Raw genomic sequence first — 16,004 nt, forward strand, 5'->3', positions numbered from 1 at the left:
TTGAACAGTTTTAAATTTTCTATTTTTGGTACATATGCTATTTTTGCTCCTCTGGTCAAATATTTTTTTTAATTCACTGATATTAGGCCACACAGAATGTTGTATGTTGCATCAAGTTTTCAAAAACAGTCAGACAGAATAATACATTTTAATTGAAAAGTTTTTTGGTAAATAAATTTTATTGCAACACTATGATGTATATATGTTTTACAAACTGTTTTTTTTTAATATAATAAAAATATTATTTGCTGTTTATTTTTAAGCATTTTTTTACATTTTTTTTTTTATTTGATTTAGAACTTTTTCAATTATTTTTACATCTATTTTACATAAATATTTTATACATCAGTGTACAAGCTTTAAAATGAATTATTTTTAATAAAATTTAATTATTAATAAAATTTTAACTAAATAATTAAGTAATAATAATGCATCTTCCAATGATGAAGAATTTTTGTATTAAATTAACATTAAATCATCACTATATTTGAGCTTTTGAACCCAATACACATTTCTGAAACTAAATTGAAGTCTATGAAGCGTCTTTACATTCGATTTCGACATAAAATATGAAAGAGAAAAAAAAGTGTAAGTAACGCTCAATTGATTAAAAAACATTGATGACATTGGTGTGATGAGGGAGTTGAATTATAAAGCGTGAACAAATATTATGAGATGTTTATAAATGCATGAACTATAGTTTAAATTTTAATTGGCTTTTTTGTGTTTTTGCTAATAATAAGTAAATAAAAATAATCATAAGGCAATGTTTCACAGTTAACATAATATTATACAAGTTAAAAGAGCTCAACTGCAAATCATGCGTAAGTTATAGTTTATAGTCATAGCATTCAGGCAGAAGTTCGCATATGTAGTGCTTTTTATCAGGATCGCAAAGCTTGCCGTAGAAACGTAAATCTCCTCCAGTATAGAAAGCGAGGCAGTGTTTTTTCTCTGCTTTTCCGTGCCACAAACTGCTGTTTCTTTCCAGTACAGTTCCGTCAATCCAGCGCATATCATATTTTCCGTCCTTGCCATAATCTCTGGCCGACAGCCACCACTCCGCACCTAATGCAAATTAAATAAATTTTTTATGAGCTGTCAACATTAACTTTTAATTGATAACTCATGTATGCAGGAAAAAGTAATAAGAAATAAAATAAACACAAAAATGCACCTTTCAAAGTTAAATCTGCTTGTTGGTGTACCGCTTTTAGATCCTCTAAGTTTTTAACCGAAGCCAATTGCAACCCATCCCGTTCACAAGATTTCTTTGCAACTTCCCATGTAACCTTTCAGGGAATAGGAAAACGAGCATTAGATAAATATGTAAAAGTGCCTTCAGCAAGTAGTAAAACTAACTGGATTCGAAGAATTGAAACGATACTTCTTGTTATTGGCCAGTGTTGTCAAGTTATTTAATCCTAGAATTTATTAATAGTTAAAAAAAATCGTCTTTTTAAATTAAATAAGAAAAAAAAACTATAGAACTTACGGGGAAATGCGCAGTACAGCACCATTTTTAACGATGTATACTGCAAATGAGGACGAATTAAAAGATATTATGTATAATTATAAACAAAAAGTACAAAAAAAAACATTTGTTTTTCTAGCTCTATATATCTTTGCAATACCATACGTTCTATCAATTATAATTTTTTTGTCATACTATTATATCCTATTCTATAATATTATAATGCTGTCTTTCTGTTTATTTAATACTATACTACATAATTCCATCCAAACCTGTTGAAATTGTTCATCAGCGAGTCTAGCCGCATCAGTTTTATCAACCTGAAAAATTAGTCGTGAAATTCATTTTTAAATTAAAACAAAAGGTTTGAATTGCGACAGATCAAATACCAAGAAATAATAAATTGTTAGGTGTGCTTTTCATAAAATTCCTTTTTGGACGTAAGTTAAAGAAGAGGAGGTGTAAAAAATTTAAGAAGAAAAACTAAGGAAAAAAGATATTAATTCTTGGTAAAAATATGAAACTAATCAAATATAGCCTGTTGAATAATTACAATCAATATTTTTTTGCTCAACTTACAACTTTAAACAGCATGTAGTAGTCAAGGAGGCAAAAACTTAAAATGGAAAATATGGCAAAGATGGCAAAGATTGTGACGGCTGTCCACAGAAAACACCTCTTCTTATCTTGCGTATCTTCCTTATTATTGAGCACTTCCATGTAAGGTTCTGTATTGATGTAATTACAGTCTTGTGAGTTGCCCTGCGGCAATGAAGGAAGCTTCCGCTTCTCCATGTTTCGAAAAGTGAAATGAAAACTCTTCAAAGGAATTGCTGAACTTCGTATTTCAATGACGCGTGTGTGAAGCCGAACGGAAATTTTTGGTCAGGAAATAAATAATCATATCAACAACAAGTACAAAAATAAATGAGCGCAGGGAAAAACATTGACCTCCAAATATAAGCATTAAACCGGAAACCGTAAAAAATAACAGCTTCTTATCATTTATCACAATGTATTGAATTGAAAAAAAAATTATATCCGGTGTTTTGCACGTGGACTCTAGTCGAAATATAATGAATCAGTAGAAGAAGTTCATTCTTAGATAATGTAGAGGATGAAGGCAGCCCAACGCAGTCAAGTACACGTGCACTCTTAAATTTGACGCACTTATTTCAGTCTCTAATCTATTGGTATTTCCGAGCCGGTATTTCCACAGCGCTCGCATACCGCAAATAATCAGAAATAAAAATCCACAAACTCACATTGGTATCAATTATTTATGGAAGAATGAAGTCTGCAAGTTAAAAATAGAATAATTGAATTTTACAGACTTCAATTTAATTTTCCTGCCTAGGATAATATCCTGAATTCATATTATGAATTGTTGCTAAAATTTGACGCAGGATTTTGGCCTTCATTTTATCAGTATTTTCACAACACTCGAGTCACAAACTCAAATAAAAAAACCCACAAGCTTAATCGGAAATTTAAGGAAGTGTGTATATGAAAAATTAACTAATCCAAATCTGATTTATATCTCTTTTTTTTGCAAAAAAATCTCTTTAATGTATTTTCTTATTGCAAACTGCAAAAAAGTGAAAAGGTAAAAAATAAAATGGTGCAACATTCTCACTGTCGGCGGAGCGCACACGTTGATACTCTTGCCGCTTTTTCCACACCGGTGGTCGGAGCGGTTTTTTTCCGCGCATCTGGCGAGATAACGCGCGGCTAAATGAGTGTAATTGAGCATAAATTAAGCTGCGAGCCGTGCAAAAAACACAAATCCGTGCAGGAGCAAAGTTGGCGTAGAGGAAAAGCGGGCGAGCGAGCGAGTTTTCCACCGGCCGCGTTTTCCACTCGGACGGTCCCGTGTTTATTTACAACGCATTTGGTCAGCAACTTGGTCGCGATTTGCCCACTTAGCCAAGTGTGAAGCCAAACTCGCGTCGGCCGACCGAGCAAATTCAAATTCAGCGAAACTTCCACGGCCAAATGCAATTACACCTCGGCGCGTCTTGTTAATTTGCATTCAAGCAGCATTCCCTCTTTTGTTTTGTTTAATCTGTCGGATTATTTGCTCAGCAGCTCTGTGTGCACGGATCGCGAATTTTCCGAGGGTAATTTCGTGTACGTCGCGTAAATTTTCTCCTCGCGTCTCTTGCTATTGATAAAGTTCTTCATTAGAGACGAGCAATTAACATTATCAAAAAGGCGGCGCGCGCGGCTGGATTTTGCAATTAAGCTTTTATAAAAGTCTCATGCAAATCAGCAGCCATTAGTCTTTCTCGCGCGCGACACAATCTGTCATGGAAATCTAATAATGCATCCCTTAAGAGCATTAAGAAACCCTTCTGCGCGCGAGAAAAGAGTGGCGCGCGGATATTCATTAATGAGATTTTCATCAAAGTGCTCCTGTTAAAATTTTAACTCCCGTTTTTAATTTCACATGAAAGTGCAGCCCCTCGCGAAGCTTTTCCACGTTCTAATTTTAAGGGTTGCTTTATTATTTTTTCGTTGCATTTGAAAAGCTGCATGTTTTACCGAAAAAAAGAGATTTTAAATAAGAGGATGATAATGATAAAAAAATAATGCATTAATTTGGTAAGAAAGGTAATTATTTATCGGTATTTTTGATGAATTTAAAATATTAAAAGCATACTTTTTAAATTAACCAATTATTTATTAATTATTATTTCAGACTAATAAAGTCTGTTTTCTAACTTATAAAAATACGTCATAAGATTTTCTGTTGAAAAATTCTCATTCAATTATAATAATTCTCAACACCTCATTTGTATCATATCAAAATGGAAATCCAAAAGAATGGAAATAACAATATTACGGAACTTTCAGTTTATTATATTAACTTCAGTTTTTAAACATGATGGCACTAATTTTTTAAGTAGACAGAAAATTAATTGGAAATTATAATGCATTTTCTAATTTGATATAATTGTTTATAATTTTCTTGCACAAATTTTACTAACAACATATTTTGGCCGGAATAAATTTCGAAGTGATTTAAAATAATCAAATCGTCTTTTCCTACCAGCGTATTAGTTCATATTTTAACCATTATCAATTTGTTTCTGAAAATCACTACTTTTTATACCATAATTATCTGAAGATAATTTACAATAGTCTTGCTAGTTATGGAACTAGAAGAGGAATTTAAAAATAAAAGCTTATAAGGACGAATAAGAGCAAAAACACAGTTCTTTTTTTTCCTTTTCCATTTCGCACGAGTTGAAATGCGCTAGGAATCGCAATATGCATAAACAGAGTGCACGGACGCGGCGGCGCATGCCAAGGCCCCTATTCTATGGATGTGTCGTGCGATTGTTATTGGAATTGGAGATGGGGATTGCGACGGACGAGAAGAGGAAAAGTGGACGAGAGAAAGAGAGAGTCCAGTCGTGCTGATCAAACGGCAATATCCTCCCCTGAAGAGCAGTTCAGCGTGTGCATCGCATTATTATTTAATATTGCGGAGGCACTGGAGCCTGACGGAATTGCGAAACTTTTTTATTAATATTAAATTTCTTTGTGTCGACGAGTCCGGCGCAAAAAGAGGCAAATATAAATGCCCCGGCCCGGCCTCGCACACAGATAAAAATGCGTGCACGCGCGCATAAAAATATGGAAAAATTCGCAATATTGGACACTCTCGTATTTATGGGGCCGAGAGATAAATCAGGGCGGAGGAGAAGAAGAAGAAGTTGTAATCAGACAAATGTATCGGCACAAATAAATGGGACGCTCCGCCGCGACGTCTCGTTCTCTCTAATAACAAGGAAAATAATAAAAATCGCGTGTAAACAAATAAATTACTCGTTGAAATAACACGTCAAAGCGTGATGAAAAGTTGCCCTCCGATTTTATCTTGTTAAAAACACGCGCCCTCTCACCAATACCGCTCGCTTTCTCTCTGCGCCACACTCAACGTAAGTGGCTCAAGCTGATTATTGTTTGTTGTCTTTGCAGAAATGGCTCCTTTGCTGATCCCGCCGACGAGGGTGAAAACCAACCTACAAATCCCCGCACGAGTGTTCACTCTTCAACCTGCAAATTGGTTGCTCTTCACAGGTGCAAAAATGGGATCGCTTAACTTAGTAGTAAAAAGTACGTTTTTAGAGAACATAAATAAGTAATTTATAAATGGGGAATTAATAAAGACAATTAACTCCAAGTAATTACAATTGTTTTCTTTTTCAGGTACGAAAAAGCCTAAGTAAAAAGTTAACAGATTTTTATTTTTTCAAGGCATTGATAAATTAATTATTTAATAAAATCTCAAATTCAACATGAAGAATCAAAAGTATGACAGGTCAATTACTAAAAATTTTATTTCTGTTCGATTTTCTTTGCTCACATAACAAGGCCACTGTCGGCCACACAACTCATTTAATTATGCAAATTAGCATCTGATCACAATGCTCTTTCCAATTTCTAATTAAACAAATTAACCAAACATGTTTTCTCAAACCACACCACATTACATTCCTGATTAAATAAAATATTTATTTTTATTATTGTGATATTGATTGTGAATATTTTTACAGTTCGGATTAAACTCCATCTCAAGAACTCCTTGTGTGGCTCAAATATATGGGATAGGATAATGTATTTATATTTAAATTTATTGTGTGCATTATATTTTTGTATGAGAAAGCTGTTGATTTGAAAAGTCCATAATAAAATGTTTTGTATTTACAATAAATTTTGTATTACAGTATAACTTGTTTGAAATAAATATTAATTAATTTAAAATATTATATAAAAATAAGAAAAAAAATTCAATATATAAACATCTAAAAAATTATTTTATTATGCTTTAATTAGCATTTAAACTTTGCTGTGTACGTTATCAATGCGCAATAAAATTTACGAAATTTTAGCTCTGAGAGAAGAATTTGTTTTTAATTTATAATGTTGACTTGTTTTGCTTTGCTGAAGGAAATCGTGAATACCATCCTGCCAATCCTGATTGATTTGAAATTATGTATTATAATTTTTTAAATCAATTTCATTTTTTTTTATTGGTGTAAGGATAATTTTTTCCAACCTTGAACTTCACTCACCATGTTCTATGCTATTTCATTATCTTGAAATTCTCTTTAAATTCAAGTCTTGACCAGACTTTGATGTGTCAGATCTAATTTAGATACGCCTTGCTTTTTCCAAGGCATGAAAATCTGCTTTCCGGTGCACTACAGGAAATCGGGTCACTCTACGTGGAAGGAGCATTTAAATTGCACGTCAGATCATGCACAACACATAAATTGCGTCGTATATTTGACTGAGCGCAGAGATTAAATTTCCATTTGCAATCAACATGGCAGCAAAGAGTCGAAGCGCAAAAAAGAGCCAAGTGGCGCTTTTTCCTCCTTTTATTTATCGCGCCGGCTAAATTATTGCTCTCAGCTCTTTTTCTCTGTGTCTCGTTCCTCTATAATTACTTTGGATTAATAACAAAAAGCAGCCAAGTGATTTATCACAGACTCCAATTAAAATCTGAATGGACAATGCGAATTCCTACTCAGCATGCAGTTCGCCAGCTGAAATAATGAATCCTTCCCTTTTTCACTCTCAGATGCGATTCCATTAATTTCACATACACAGAACATTTTTCCTTTGCCGGCAACAGCGGCGGCGGCGGCGGAGCGAACAATGAGTGAAATACAATTTTCAATTAATTTCTCCCGCTGCTAATATAACAGAGAAGCCCCGCACTGCTCTGCCACTTTTAGAGCTGACAAAATAGCGCAATAAACGAGCAGCAGCAGCTTTGAGGTTTTAAAATTAATTAAATTCACAGTCAGATTCCTGAGGCGAGCAATTTCCTTGCAGACACAACAGCCGCACGCGCATCTTCTTGTTTTCCTTTATGGATAATCTGCGTCACCAAGTGCTCAACATAGCTAAAAATAAATATATCGAAATGTATCATTAAATAAATTATTCTTATACATTGAGTCAAATTTGCTCAATTATGTACTTGTTTGTAACTTTTTTTTTTTAATTTTCTAATCCAAATTACACTGTTGCATAAAAATTTTACCAAAGTATGGATAAAATACTTAAAAAATACTGGTAAATAAAAATAAACTTTTAATTTTCATTCAATTTTGTTAACATCATAAAATAATGCAAAAATAAGTGTTTATTTGGTTGATTAATGTTTTTGGATTTGGTGGAAAAAAAATAAGCCTGTGATTTTTTTGTTTTAAAATCAATATTCTAGTAAAAATTTGAACGAAATCTATAATTTTGTATCATAAAAGATGAATATTTCACAGAGCTGATTATAATGCCATAATGATTATTTTATAATTAATGTAATTAAACTATACATAGGTCAAAATAAATAATGCAGTTGTGCTTTCTTCAAATATTTAATTTACAGAAGTGCTTCGTTATGTACGATTTTACAGTATTTCGGAAGGTGTGATTATACACTTAGTAATTAGTCCATAATACATTTTTCAACATTTGCCTCTGCAATATTTTACATATCAATCGAAGTGGGCGAGGCTTCAAAAAATGCTTCATTTATAGAGTTTGGCATTTGAGTATCACAATCAATCATAAACGAAAGTCAATACATTGATATAGAATATATATAATAAAATTTGAACAAAAAAAGTTCTGCTTCTACTGGAGAACACATGCACTGACTGAGAAAGTCCCTTAATATCGAACATTGATCCTGCTCTCCGAGAGTATATATGCGGCGGAATTTTCTTTTTAATTTAAATTTTCCCCACCAAACTTGCTAATTTTTCGTTTCCTTTCTTTCCTTGATATGCGCGACTAGCTCCGTTTCCGCTTGCGTTTCGGAAAGTCTCATTTGGCGTCGAACGGACCCAAGTGGTCTCCGGGGGCGACGAAGCCGTTGCCGCCGCCGCCGTCGACGCCGTTCTGGAGGCGCCGCTGCTGGTCGGGGGGCAGAGAGTCGCCGTGAAGGGTCGGCATAGGCGGTCCTCCACCTAAGGGACCAACGCCGCCGGGGAGGTTCACGCCGGGGTGCAGACGCGAGGCTGCGGAGCCACCGTTCACCGCCTGACCAGGGGGCTGGAAAATAAACTGACATCAGAAACTCACTAGCGTTTTCATGAAATAGGTCCACGAAACTGAAAAATCGTTTTCCATTTTCACTTTTTCTTACTAAAATTAATCAATTTCATGCAGATTAATTAAAATATTTAGTTCTTCGACAGCATTTTTGCTTACAATTAATAAAATTCATTTAATTTGATTTCTGAGGCTGCATATATTTATTTAAAATTGCATAACTTATCTATTAGCTTGCATCGTTGAAAAAAATTTATAAGATAATTATATATAAAATTATACAAAGCGTTTTAAAACAGTAAAAAGCGCATTTTGTTATTATAAACAACTTGAAAAATTATAAATTATATTAAAATTGACAATATTTTTTGTAAATAAAAAATTCAAGATTAAATTATTTTAAAAGGCAAGAGTAATAAAGTTTTTTTTTTGCAACTTAAGTTGGATTGGTACACAAATATTTCAGAAATTAAAAAAAAAAACGATTTAAAAGACAACAATTGTTAATTTAAATTTCATGATGCTTATGTTCAGGAAAAATAAGTTAGAATCAATGTAAAAAATATTACATTGTTAAGTATTTCTGTCTCTTTGAGGTTCTAAAAATTCTTAAATTATTGAATTTTAAATTAATTTATTCAATTAAACGTCCCAGAAAATGGAGAAACTGTTTTAGTTCCATTTTCCCTTAATAATCCATTTTTTATTCTTTGATGTACGTAAAAAATAAAAATGCGACCTAAAATTGCATTTTTCATCTCCTTTTATTTCTCAATTGAGTAATTAATTTGCAATTTCCATTCCCTTCTAAATTTGAAAAGCGCCATTAGTAAGAACTATCCTGCCTAACTAAACTTGTTCTCCCCTAACATCCGCAGCAATTTCAATTTCGTGGGCATGAGACTCGTACGAAATTGGCAAATGATCCAAGCGAGACGTTTGCACGCCGAGGGTTGATGAGTCTCTCGCGCGCGTATCAAGGGGTGGTCGGGGGATGCAGCAGCGAGCTTAGATATAAACACATAACAGGCGGCGCGGTTCCCAAGACATATCAGCGGCAGACAAATGAACACAGCAGTCAGCGACTCAGGTACTTTTGCACGTAATGAGCAACACGCGGCCCGGTTCTCACCTCATTTGTTCTCTGCGGGCACCACGCGATTAACCCCCCGGCCGCCCTCCGACGCCAGACCGAATGTGAACCACCCGCTAGTTATTTAGGTTTGCAGCGAAACAAAAATCTACACACTGCAGCGCGCTTGTCATTCACCGACGAAAATAATAGATAATTTGCGCGGTGGCATATGATGCGAAATTAATGAAATTTCACTCGCAACACGCGATTTTTCTCCTTAATAAATAAAATAAATATAATATAAAAAATATATATATATAAAAATGGTACAAATTATTAGATTAGAAAATAATAAAAATTGCTGAATCCTCATTATTGTATTTTTTTATATTACTTTCATAGATATTACAAATTTGCCTTTTTTTTTAGCACAGTTGAATTTTCCAAATGGACAGAATATGCGAAAATGATTATTAAAAAAAATGGACCACTCAATTTAAAACTGTAAATTTTATTAATTAATTTTTTAAAATAAAGCAATCATTATAACTTTGTATCTCACTTTACTTCAATACAAAATACGTAATATTTAAGTTTCTAAAATTAAAGCAGATTTATATGCATGATTGAATTTTTACAAAGCATCACTTGATCTTAAATCTTAAATGTTTTACCAACTCGGATAGATTGCAAGGTTGGCAGACAAACTCATCCCGATTTCATTGCACGAAATTAATTCGGCTCGTTGTTGGACGTGCGTGTTGATTCAGCAGACAACACGTACTGTCTAATGTGTAATGAAAAGAACACACAGGTGCGTATAACTTCTTGAAAAGGGAGTGAGGCGCGTATGAATAGTGTAATTTGTGCCGTTCACGAAGCTGCAGGGACGAAGAGTGTGTGTGTGTTTAATTAGCGCGGGGGAGAAAATTAATTACTCCTTTACGGATTAGGTGTTGCGAGACAGTTCGGAAAAGAGGTGGCGTGAGATATTGCAATTAAGGTGGGATTAGAGCGTATGGCTGTTGACACACAAACTATGGCAAAGTGCTGCCGGTGCAGAGCGCCCGCCCGAGAGAGAGAGAGAGAGAGAGAGAGAAGGGATTAGAATCTCTGGCGCTTAATTTTACCCTCCCGCTCGTGCTCGCCGTGTTTAATTATGGCAATCGAAATTAGAAACTTTGTGAGATGACAACAGATGCTGAGACGATCAACGTTATTACGACAATAATAATAATAATAATGGCACTCTAGTGCCTTGAAAGAGCAAGTCTCTCTTCAGAGTTGCACTGCTGATCGGGCAATAACTTTGGCAAACTGAAAAGGTACATCAGTCATTGTATGCTCACGGCTCAATCAGGGTACGAAATTAAGATTGCTTCTCAAAAAACGTTTTTAAACGGAGTAATTAAATAAAAAGAAACTGTAATTTATTTACTTTTAGCATCACATGCTTAAAGAAATGAACTTAATTTAAATTTATTTCTGTATTTAGCAAATTGTAAGAATTTATCAACTTGTTAAAGGGGTTTTGTTTGAAATTCATTAAAAATACGATAAGGGGTAAATTTTTCATTTACCGCGGCGGCTGAGCCTCTTTTGATGTCGGGCGTTTTAGCAGACATTTGCTAGTTGTAAACCCTTTCTTCCCTTTTTTCAAATTTAAAAAATTTAAAGAAGAATAAATAATCATAATAAAATACTGAAAATAGTTGTTAATTTTCTAAATAAGGCTTCATCTGATCCACATAATATGAATTACAATAATTTTTACTTCCCTGAATTAATTTCGTGAATTAAACGATTTGAAACATTCAAGATTACGCTGAAAATTATTGAACCAAAAAAGCCTCATTAGTTAAAATGGTTAAAATAATTATCAATGAAATGTGTAAATTAAAAAAATCACATTTTTAATAATAAAAAAACTCAAATATTTGATATTTGCTCTGCAAAAAATTGATTGAAAATTCCAATCGGTTTTTGCACGAACCCTGGTGCCGTGTCAGAGCCTAACGAGGGAGCAAATTGTGCGTACGCGTCAGGTGCGCGGCGTGTGCTAAACGATTATCAATGCCCACTCAGCAATGCTGACACTGGCCAAACAAACGTGGCGCGCATTGCGATACAGCACATTACGCTATTTATCTTTGCGCCGCTGGGGAGATGCATATGCAAACGTCCACCTGCACATTAGTGCTGCTCTAGGCACAAACACACACACACAACCCGTCTCTAGCCGCGTATCTATTTTATTACACTGCTGATGCATCCTAAACAAACTGCACACCCAGCAGGCTTGGGTATTAACGATTATATGCGCGGAATTATTGCTGCTGCGGAATTTCGCAATCCGCCAACCCCTTGGCGCTTTGTCTCTCTCTCTATGTTTCTACCAATTTGCATAATCAACTAATTGCATCATTTCCCGATCTATAATTTATTTAGGTGACGTATATACTCACAGGTAACTGGCTGGTCTGGCGCTTCAGGTGCGCCAAACTCGGAGGGTTGTAAGCCATGTTGGCGAACACAAGTCGCTCCTCGTAGTCGTATTCGCACAGGATTTTGTTCTCGCACAAGTAAAACCGGTCGCCGACGCAAAACCTGCAACAGAATTGATGAATTTCAGTTTTCGAACACCATTTTTTTGGAGCAATAATATTCACTTTATTACAAAATGTAATTCCGAATAAACCTTAAATTAGCACGGAAATATTAACTCGTTTATAGAAGTTCCACCCTAAGAACACATCACATTCATATCAATTTGTTTGTAGGCGCTCAACGTCGTCACATGAAGTAAAGGATAGGAAAGGAGCGGAGCGTAAGAAACAAATGATCTTCATAGTCAGGTCTATTAAGAGCGAAACGACATTCGCTTATTGTCAAACTCCTTAATTAAATTGTTATGCTGCTATAATTTTTTAAAAAAATAAATAAATTGACTCGGTGTTCATGATTAGAATCTTGAATGGTGTTTTGGAAAATCATGGCACTAATTTTAATTCCCTAGTAAGTAACAGGTACAGCAGTTTGCTAGAAGAAGAAAATATCAGTCACAAAAAAAAAACATAAACTGCGAAGCAAAATATTTAATGAATTAATTGTTAAATTTAAATTATTCGTAATGATATTTTCAATCAATTTTTTTTTACTTTCTACTCTTCAGGTGCACTAATAAATACACTGTAACACTCATTAAAAATAATAATTTAATAATTTGGTAATATGATAATCTAAGGATAATTTAATAACATTAAATGTTATAAATAAATTTTATTCAATTGAATATTGAGGCAATATTTTTTGTAGCTTAAATTTAATATTTGAGTACATCGTACCAATTTGCCATTTCAACTAAACCAAATAAGAAAAAGGAAATCCTGGCTAACGAGTTACCAATAAGTACATAATCTGATAATAATAAAATACCAAACATTCTTATTTGAAATAGAAAATAAATAAATAAATAAATAAATAAATAAATAAATATGAAACAAATGTGGTATTGTATGTTTTATTTAATTAAATATTTTGTAAATTAAATTATACAAAATTTGAACAACAAAATTGTATATAATAAATTTGTTTTAAATTAATTTTATAACTTGAAATAAAATTAATTTTTATGTAATATAAGTTAGAATTATATTATATATTGTCTTGCGTGCTTTTATAAAAAGAAAATGCATTTTATTTTTGTTATATAAAAGTGTGCACATTTCAAAACAAATTCCTAAGCAACAATGTAATTTACAACAAACAACTTCTTTGAAAGTATCAAAATTGCTATTATTTAAGGAGAAAATCTCTCTCATTGTTGCTCCAAGTCATTTGTTTCCCTAACGAATTTTGAAAACGTCTCAAGATGTTCTACATTTCTGACCATTCCGACCTCCACCCGTCCTCCTGCCAGGGCACCACTCGTGACCTGGGTCAGCTGCGCACCCGAGTGTTCCTTTCCGAAGAACCAGCCGACTCTCGAGAGTTCATCGAAGCCCTTTGGTGGGCCGCCAGGTGAACATTTGAAAACGGTCACTTAAGAATTTTCCATAATTATAAAAAAAAATTAAATATTTTACAGGGCTGGCCACCGGAAGTGCATTCGTTTCCTCCTGCGCCACTGCAACCTGGAAACTATGCACACCTGCGTCTTCCAGTCCATCGTGTCCACCACCCTGAACTCGAGCCAGCTGACGACCATGAAACTGGGCCTTGATCTGCTGCAGTTGTTGCCGCTGGTAAAAAGGCATCGCGTCGTTTTCGAACTGGTGGACACGCTCGTCTGCAGGGACAACCACAGGAACCTGGCCTACCTGCTGGACACCTTGGGCGCGTCCTGTCCGACGCAGGTCAGGTTCGCCAGCCGCTCCTTCGGGGCCTGCTTCAAATTCAACTCGCCAGTAACTGCGATTTGGTGGAAGAGACATGAATGCCTGCGTTTGCTGCTGAGGCACGGAGCGGTGCTCAACAAAGCCCAACTGCCCGACGACCTCCAGTTGGATGAACTTGAGCGAGACGAGGTGTCCCTGATTTTCAACTGGGTTATGAATTTGAGGTAGTTTTCTCTATTTTTTCTGATTATAAGAATTTTTAATCTGAAGATACATCAATTTTTAATTTTGTTTCCCATAGACATGCGTCTACGTAATTTGACTAGTTTTTTTTTTTTAAATTTAAATTTGCAAATTACTAACTAAAGCTACCTTATGGCTTATCTCTGCTTAGAAAGTGTAATGTCTTTAAAATTTTAAGATCAATTTGAATATTAAATCAATATTTTTGTTTAATATGAAACAATAAAAAATTTTCACCTATGCAGACAATTTTTTTTTTTAATTGAAACTGTCTTTTCAAAAACTTAAGGAATTTACAAATTTCTTTTATTTATTTAGAAATGATGCTGAAAGCGAAATCAGACTGCTGCGCATCTTGAATGAGTTTGGTTGCAACTTGTGGGAAACGGACTCCGAAGGCATCATGCCAATCAACGTCGTGACCAACCTGCCCATGAACGAGATTGACAACCACTTCTGCAGGCCGAAGGTGCGCGAAGAGATCGCCGACGCCCTGAAGCAAATGATGGCCCAACCGCGGACTCTGCTCAGTTCGTGCAGACTGGCGGTGGTCAAGGCCTTGGGCCCCAACAACTATGTTGCCAAAATTCACCAGCTGACCTCACTACCCAACGGACTCATGAATTATTTGCTGTTCGAGGATTTGAAGGCGGGCGCTGAATATGTTGACGAAGAAATGATCGAGAATTCGGACGACGAGGATTTTGACAATTTTCTGCGTCAAGTCCATGGCCTTGACAAGACCAAACGCAACCAAAGGAAACGTAGGGCGTCCAGTGTTATTTGAAGAAGTTGTTAATTGTCAATATTATAATTTAAATTAAAATAAATGGTTATGTGTACTATAAATCTTAACTCTTTCTTAAATAAAGAATATTTCATATAATTATTTACATTTAAAAAGCATAACTTAATAATTTTTTTTTGGTAAATTTTAATTATTTAGTTAAAAAAAATATGACTTCATAAAATATTTTGTAGTTATTTCCTTTTAATAATATATAATGAAACTTACCTAGAAACCATATGAATCAGCACCAATAGTGAGTGATATGACTATCATTTCATCAGGTTCAAAGAAAGGTTAAATTATTTGCGATAATATAGGATAAAATTTATTGTATGATTTCATTCTAAATATAATTTTTTCCAATTATAATAACATGGGATTTTAAAACTACATAAAAATTACATATACATAGAAACTGAAATCAATAAGTTTTCTTCAAAATTTAAAAATCTTTCCTATTTGACTTTGATCTAAATTTCTGCTGATTTTTCCTTCTTAATTTTTTACGAGGTAATAATTTCCTTATTACTTTTAGTGCACCATAATCCTAATATTCCGCTTGTTCGATGGTTTTTGATATAAAATACGAAGTTATTAATGACATTATGATAATACGGCCGCAATCAAAATTGACGACGGCGCGTTAAAAATTGCGCAGCCCCTCTCTCTTATTAAGCGAGAATTTTTACAGCACACTCACTTGGGTAACATAATATGCTAATGACTGCCTATAAAGAGGCTCTGACATTTAAAAAGACACAGCGCGAGTCGTTATATTAATAGGGCCGAGATTACGGACAGCTCGTAAAAAGATGGAGCTGGAAATATCAAAGAGGATTGCCCTTGCGCGCCAAGAGAGAGAAAAAGTAACTTTCTCTCCTCCTTTTACGGCGCATTGTATCAAATAATAAAAAGCAGGCCTGCGCCGTTGCTATAATTACCTCCTCGCCTCTTTCTCTGTCTATTACATTCCGGGGGGCACTTAAACTAACTACTTTCGGTGCAATT

General features: G+C 34.4%; 2 protein-coding genes across 5 annotated transcripts in view; both read right to left on the minus strand.

The window, feature by feature from the left end:
* Window positions 1–218: 218 nt before the first annotated feature.
* Window positions 219–2,312, minus strand: LOC132205063 (uncharacterized). The gene is made up of 6 exons (XM_059633912.1): window positions 2,054–2,312; window positions 1,747–1,794; window positions 1,496–1,535; window positions 1,363–1,424; window positions 1,178–1,292; window positions 219–1,068 (listed from the first exon to the last, which is right to left on the minus strand). Exons 1-6 carry the CDS (start codon window positions 2,267–2,269, stop codon window positions 830–832), a joined length of 720 nt encoding a protein of 239 aa, XP_059489895.1. The 5' UTR covers window positions 2,270–2,312; the 3' UTR covers window positions 219–829.
* Window positions 2,313–7,863: 5,551 nt separating this feature from the next.
* Window positions 7,864–16,004, minus strand: part of LOC132204167 (LIM domain only protein 3-like) — a 155,209-nt gene continuing 147,068 nt past the window's right edge. For all 4 annotated transcript variants that reach the window (XM_059632497.1, XM_059632516.1, XM_059632488.1 and 1 more), the window contains 2 exons: window positions 12,092–12,233; window positions 7,864–8,551 (listed from right to left, as the gene is read on the minus strand). In XM_059632497.1, the coding sequence (XP_059488480.1) occupies window positions 8,324–8,551; window positions 12,092–12,233 (370 nt within the window). In that variant the 3' untranslated portion in view covers window positions 7,864–8,323. The remainder of the gene's footprint in view (window positions 8,552–12,091; window positions 12,234–16,004) is intronic.

This window comes from Neocloeon triangulifer, unplaced genomic scaffold (assembly GCF_031216515.1).
Source record: "Neocloeon triangulifer isolate White Clay Creek 2 clone unplaced genomic scaffold, ASM3121651v1 ptg000002l, whole genome shotgun sequence".
Taxonomy (NCBI): Eukaryota; Metazoa; Arthropoda; class Insecta; order Ephemeroptera; family Baetidae; genus Neocloeon; species Neocloeon triangulifer.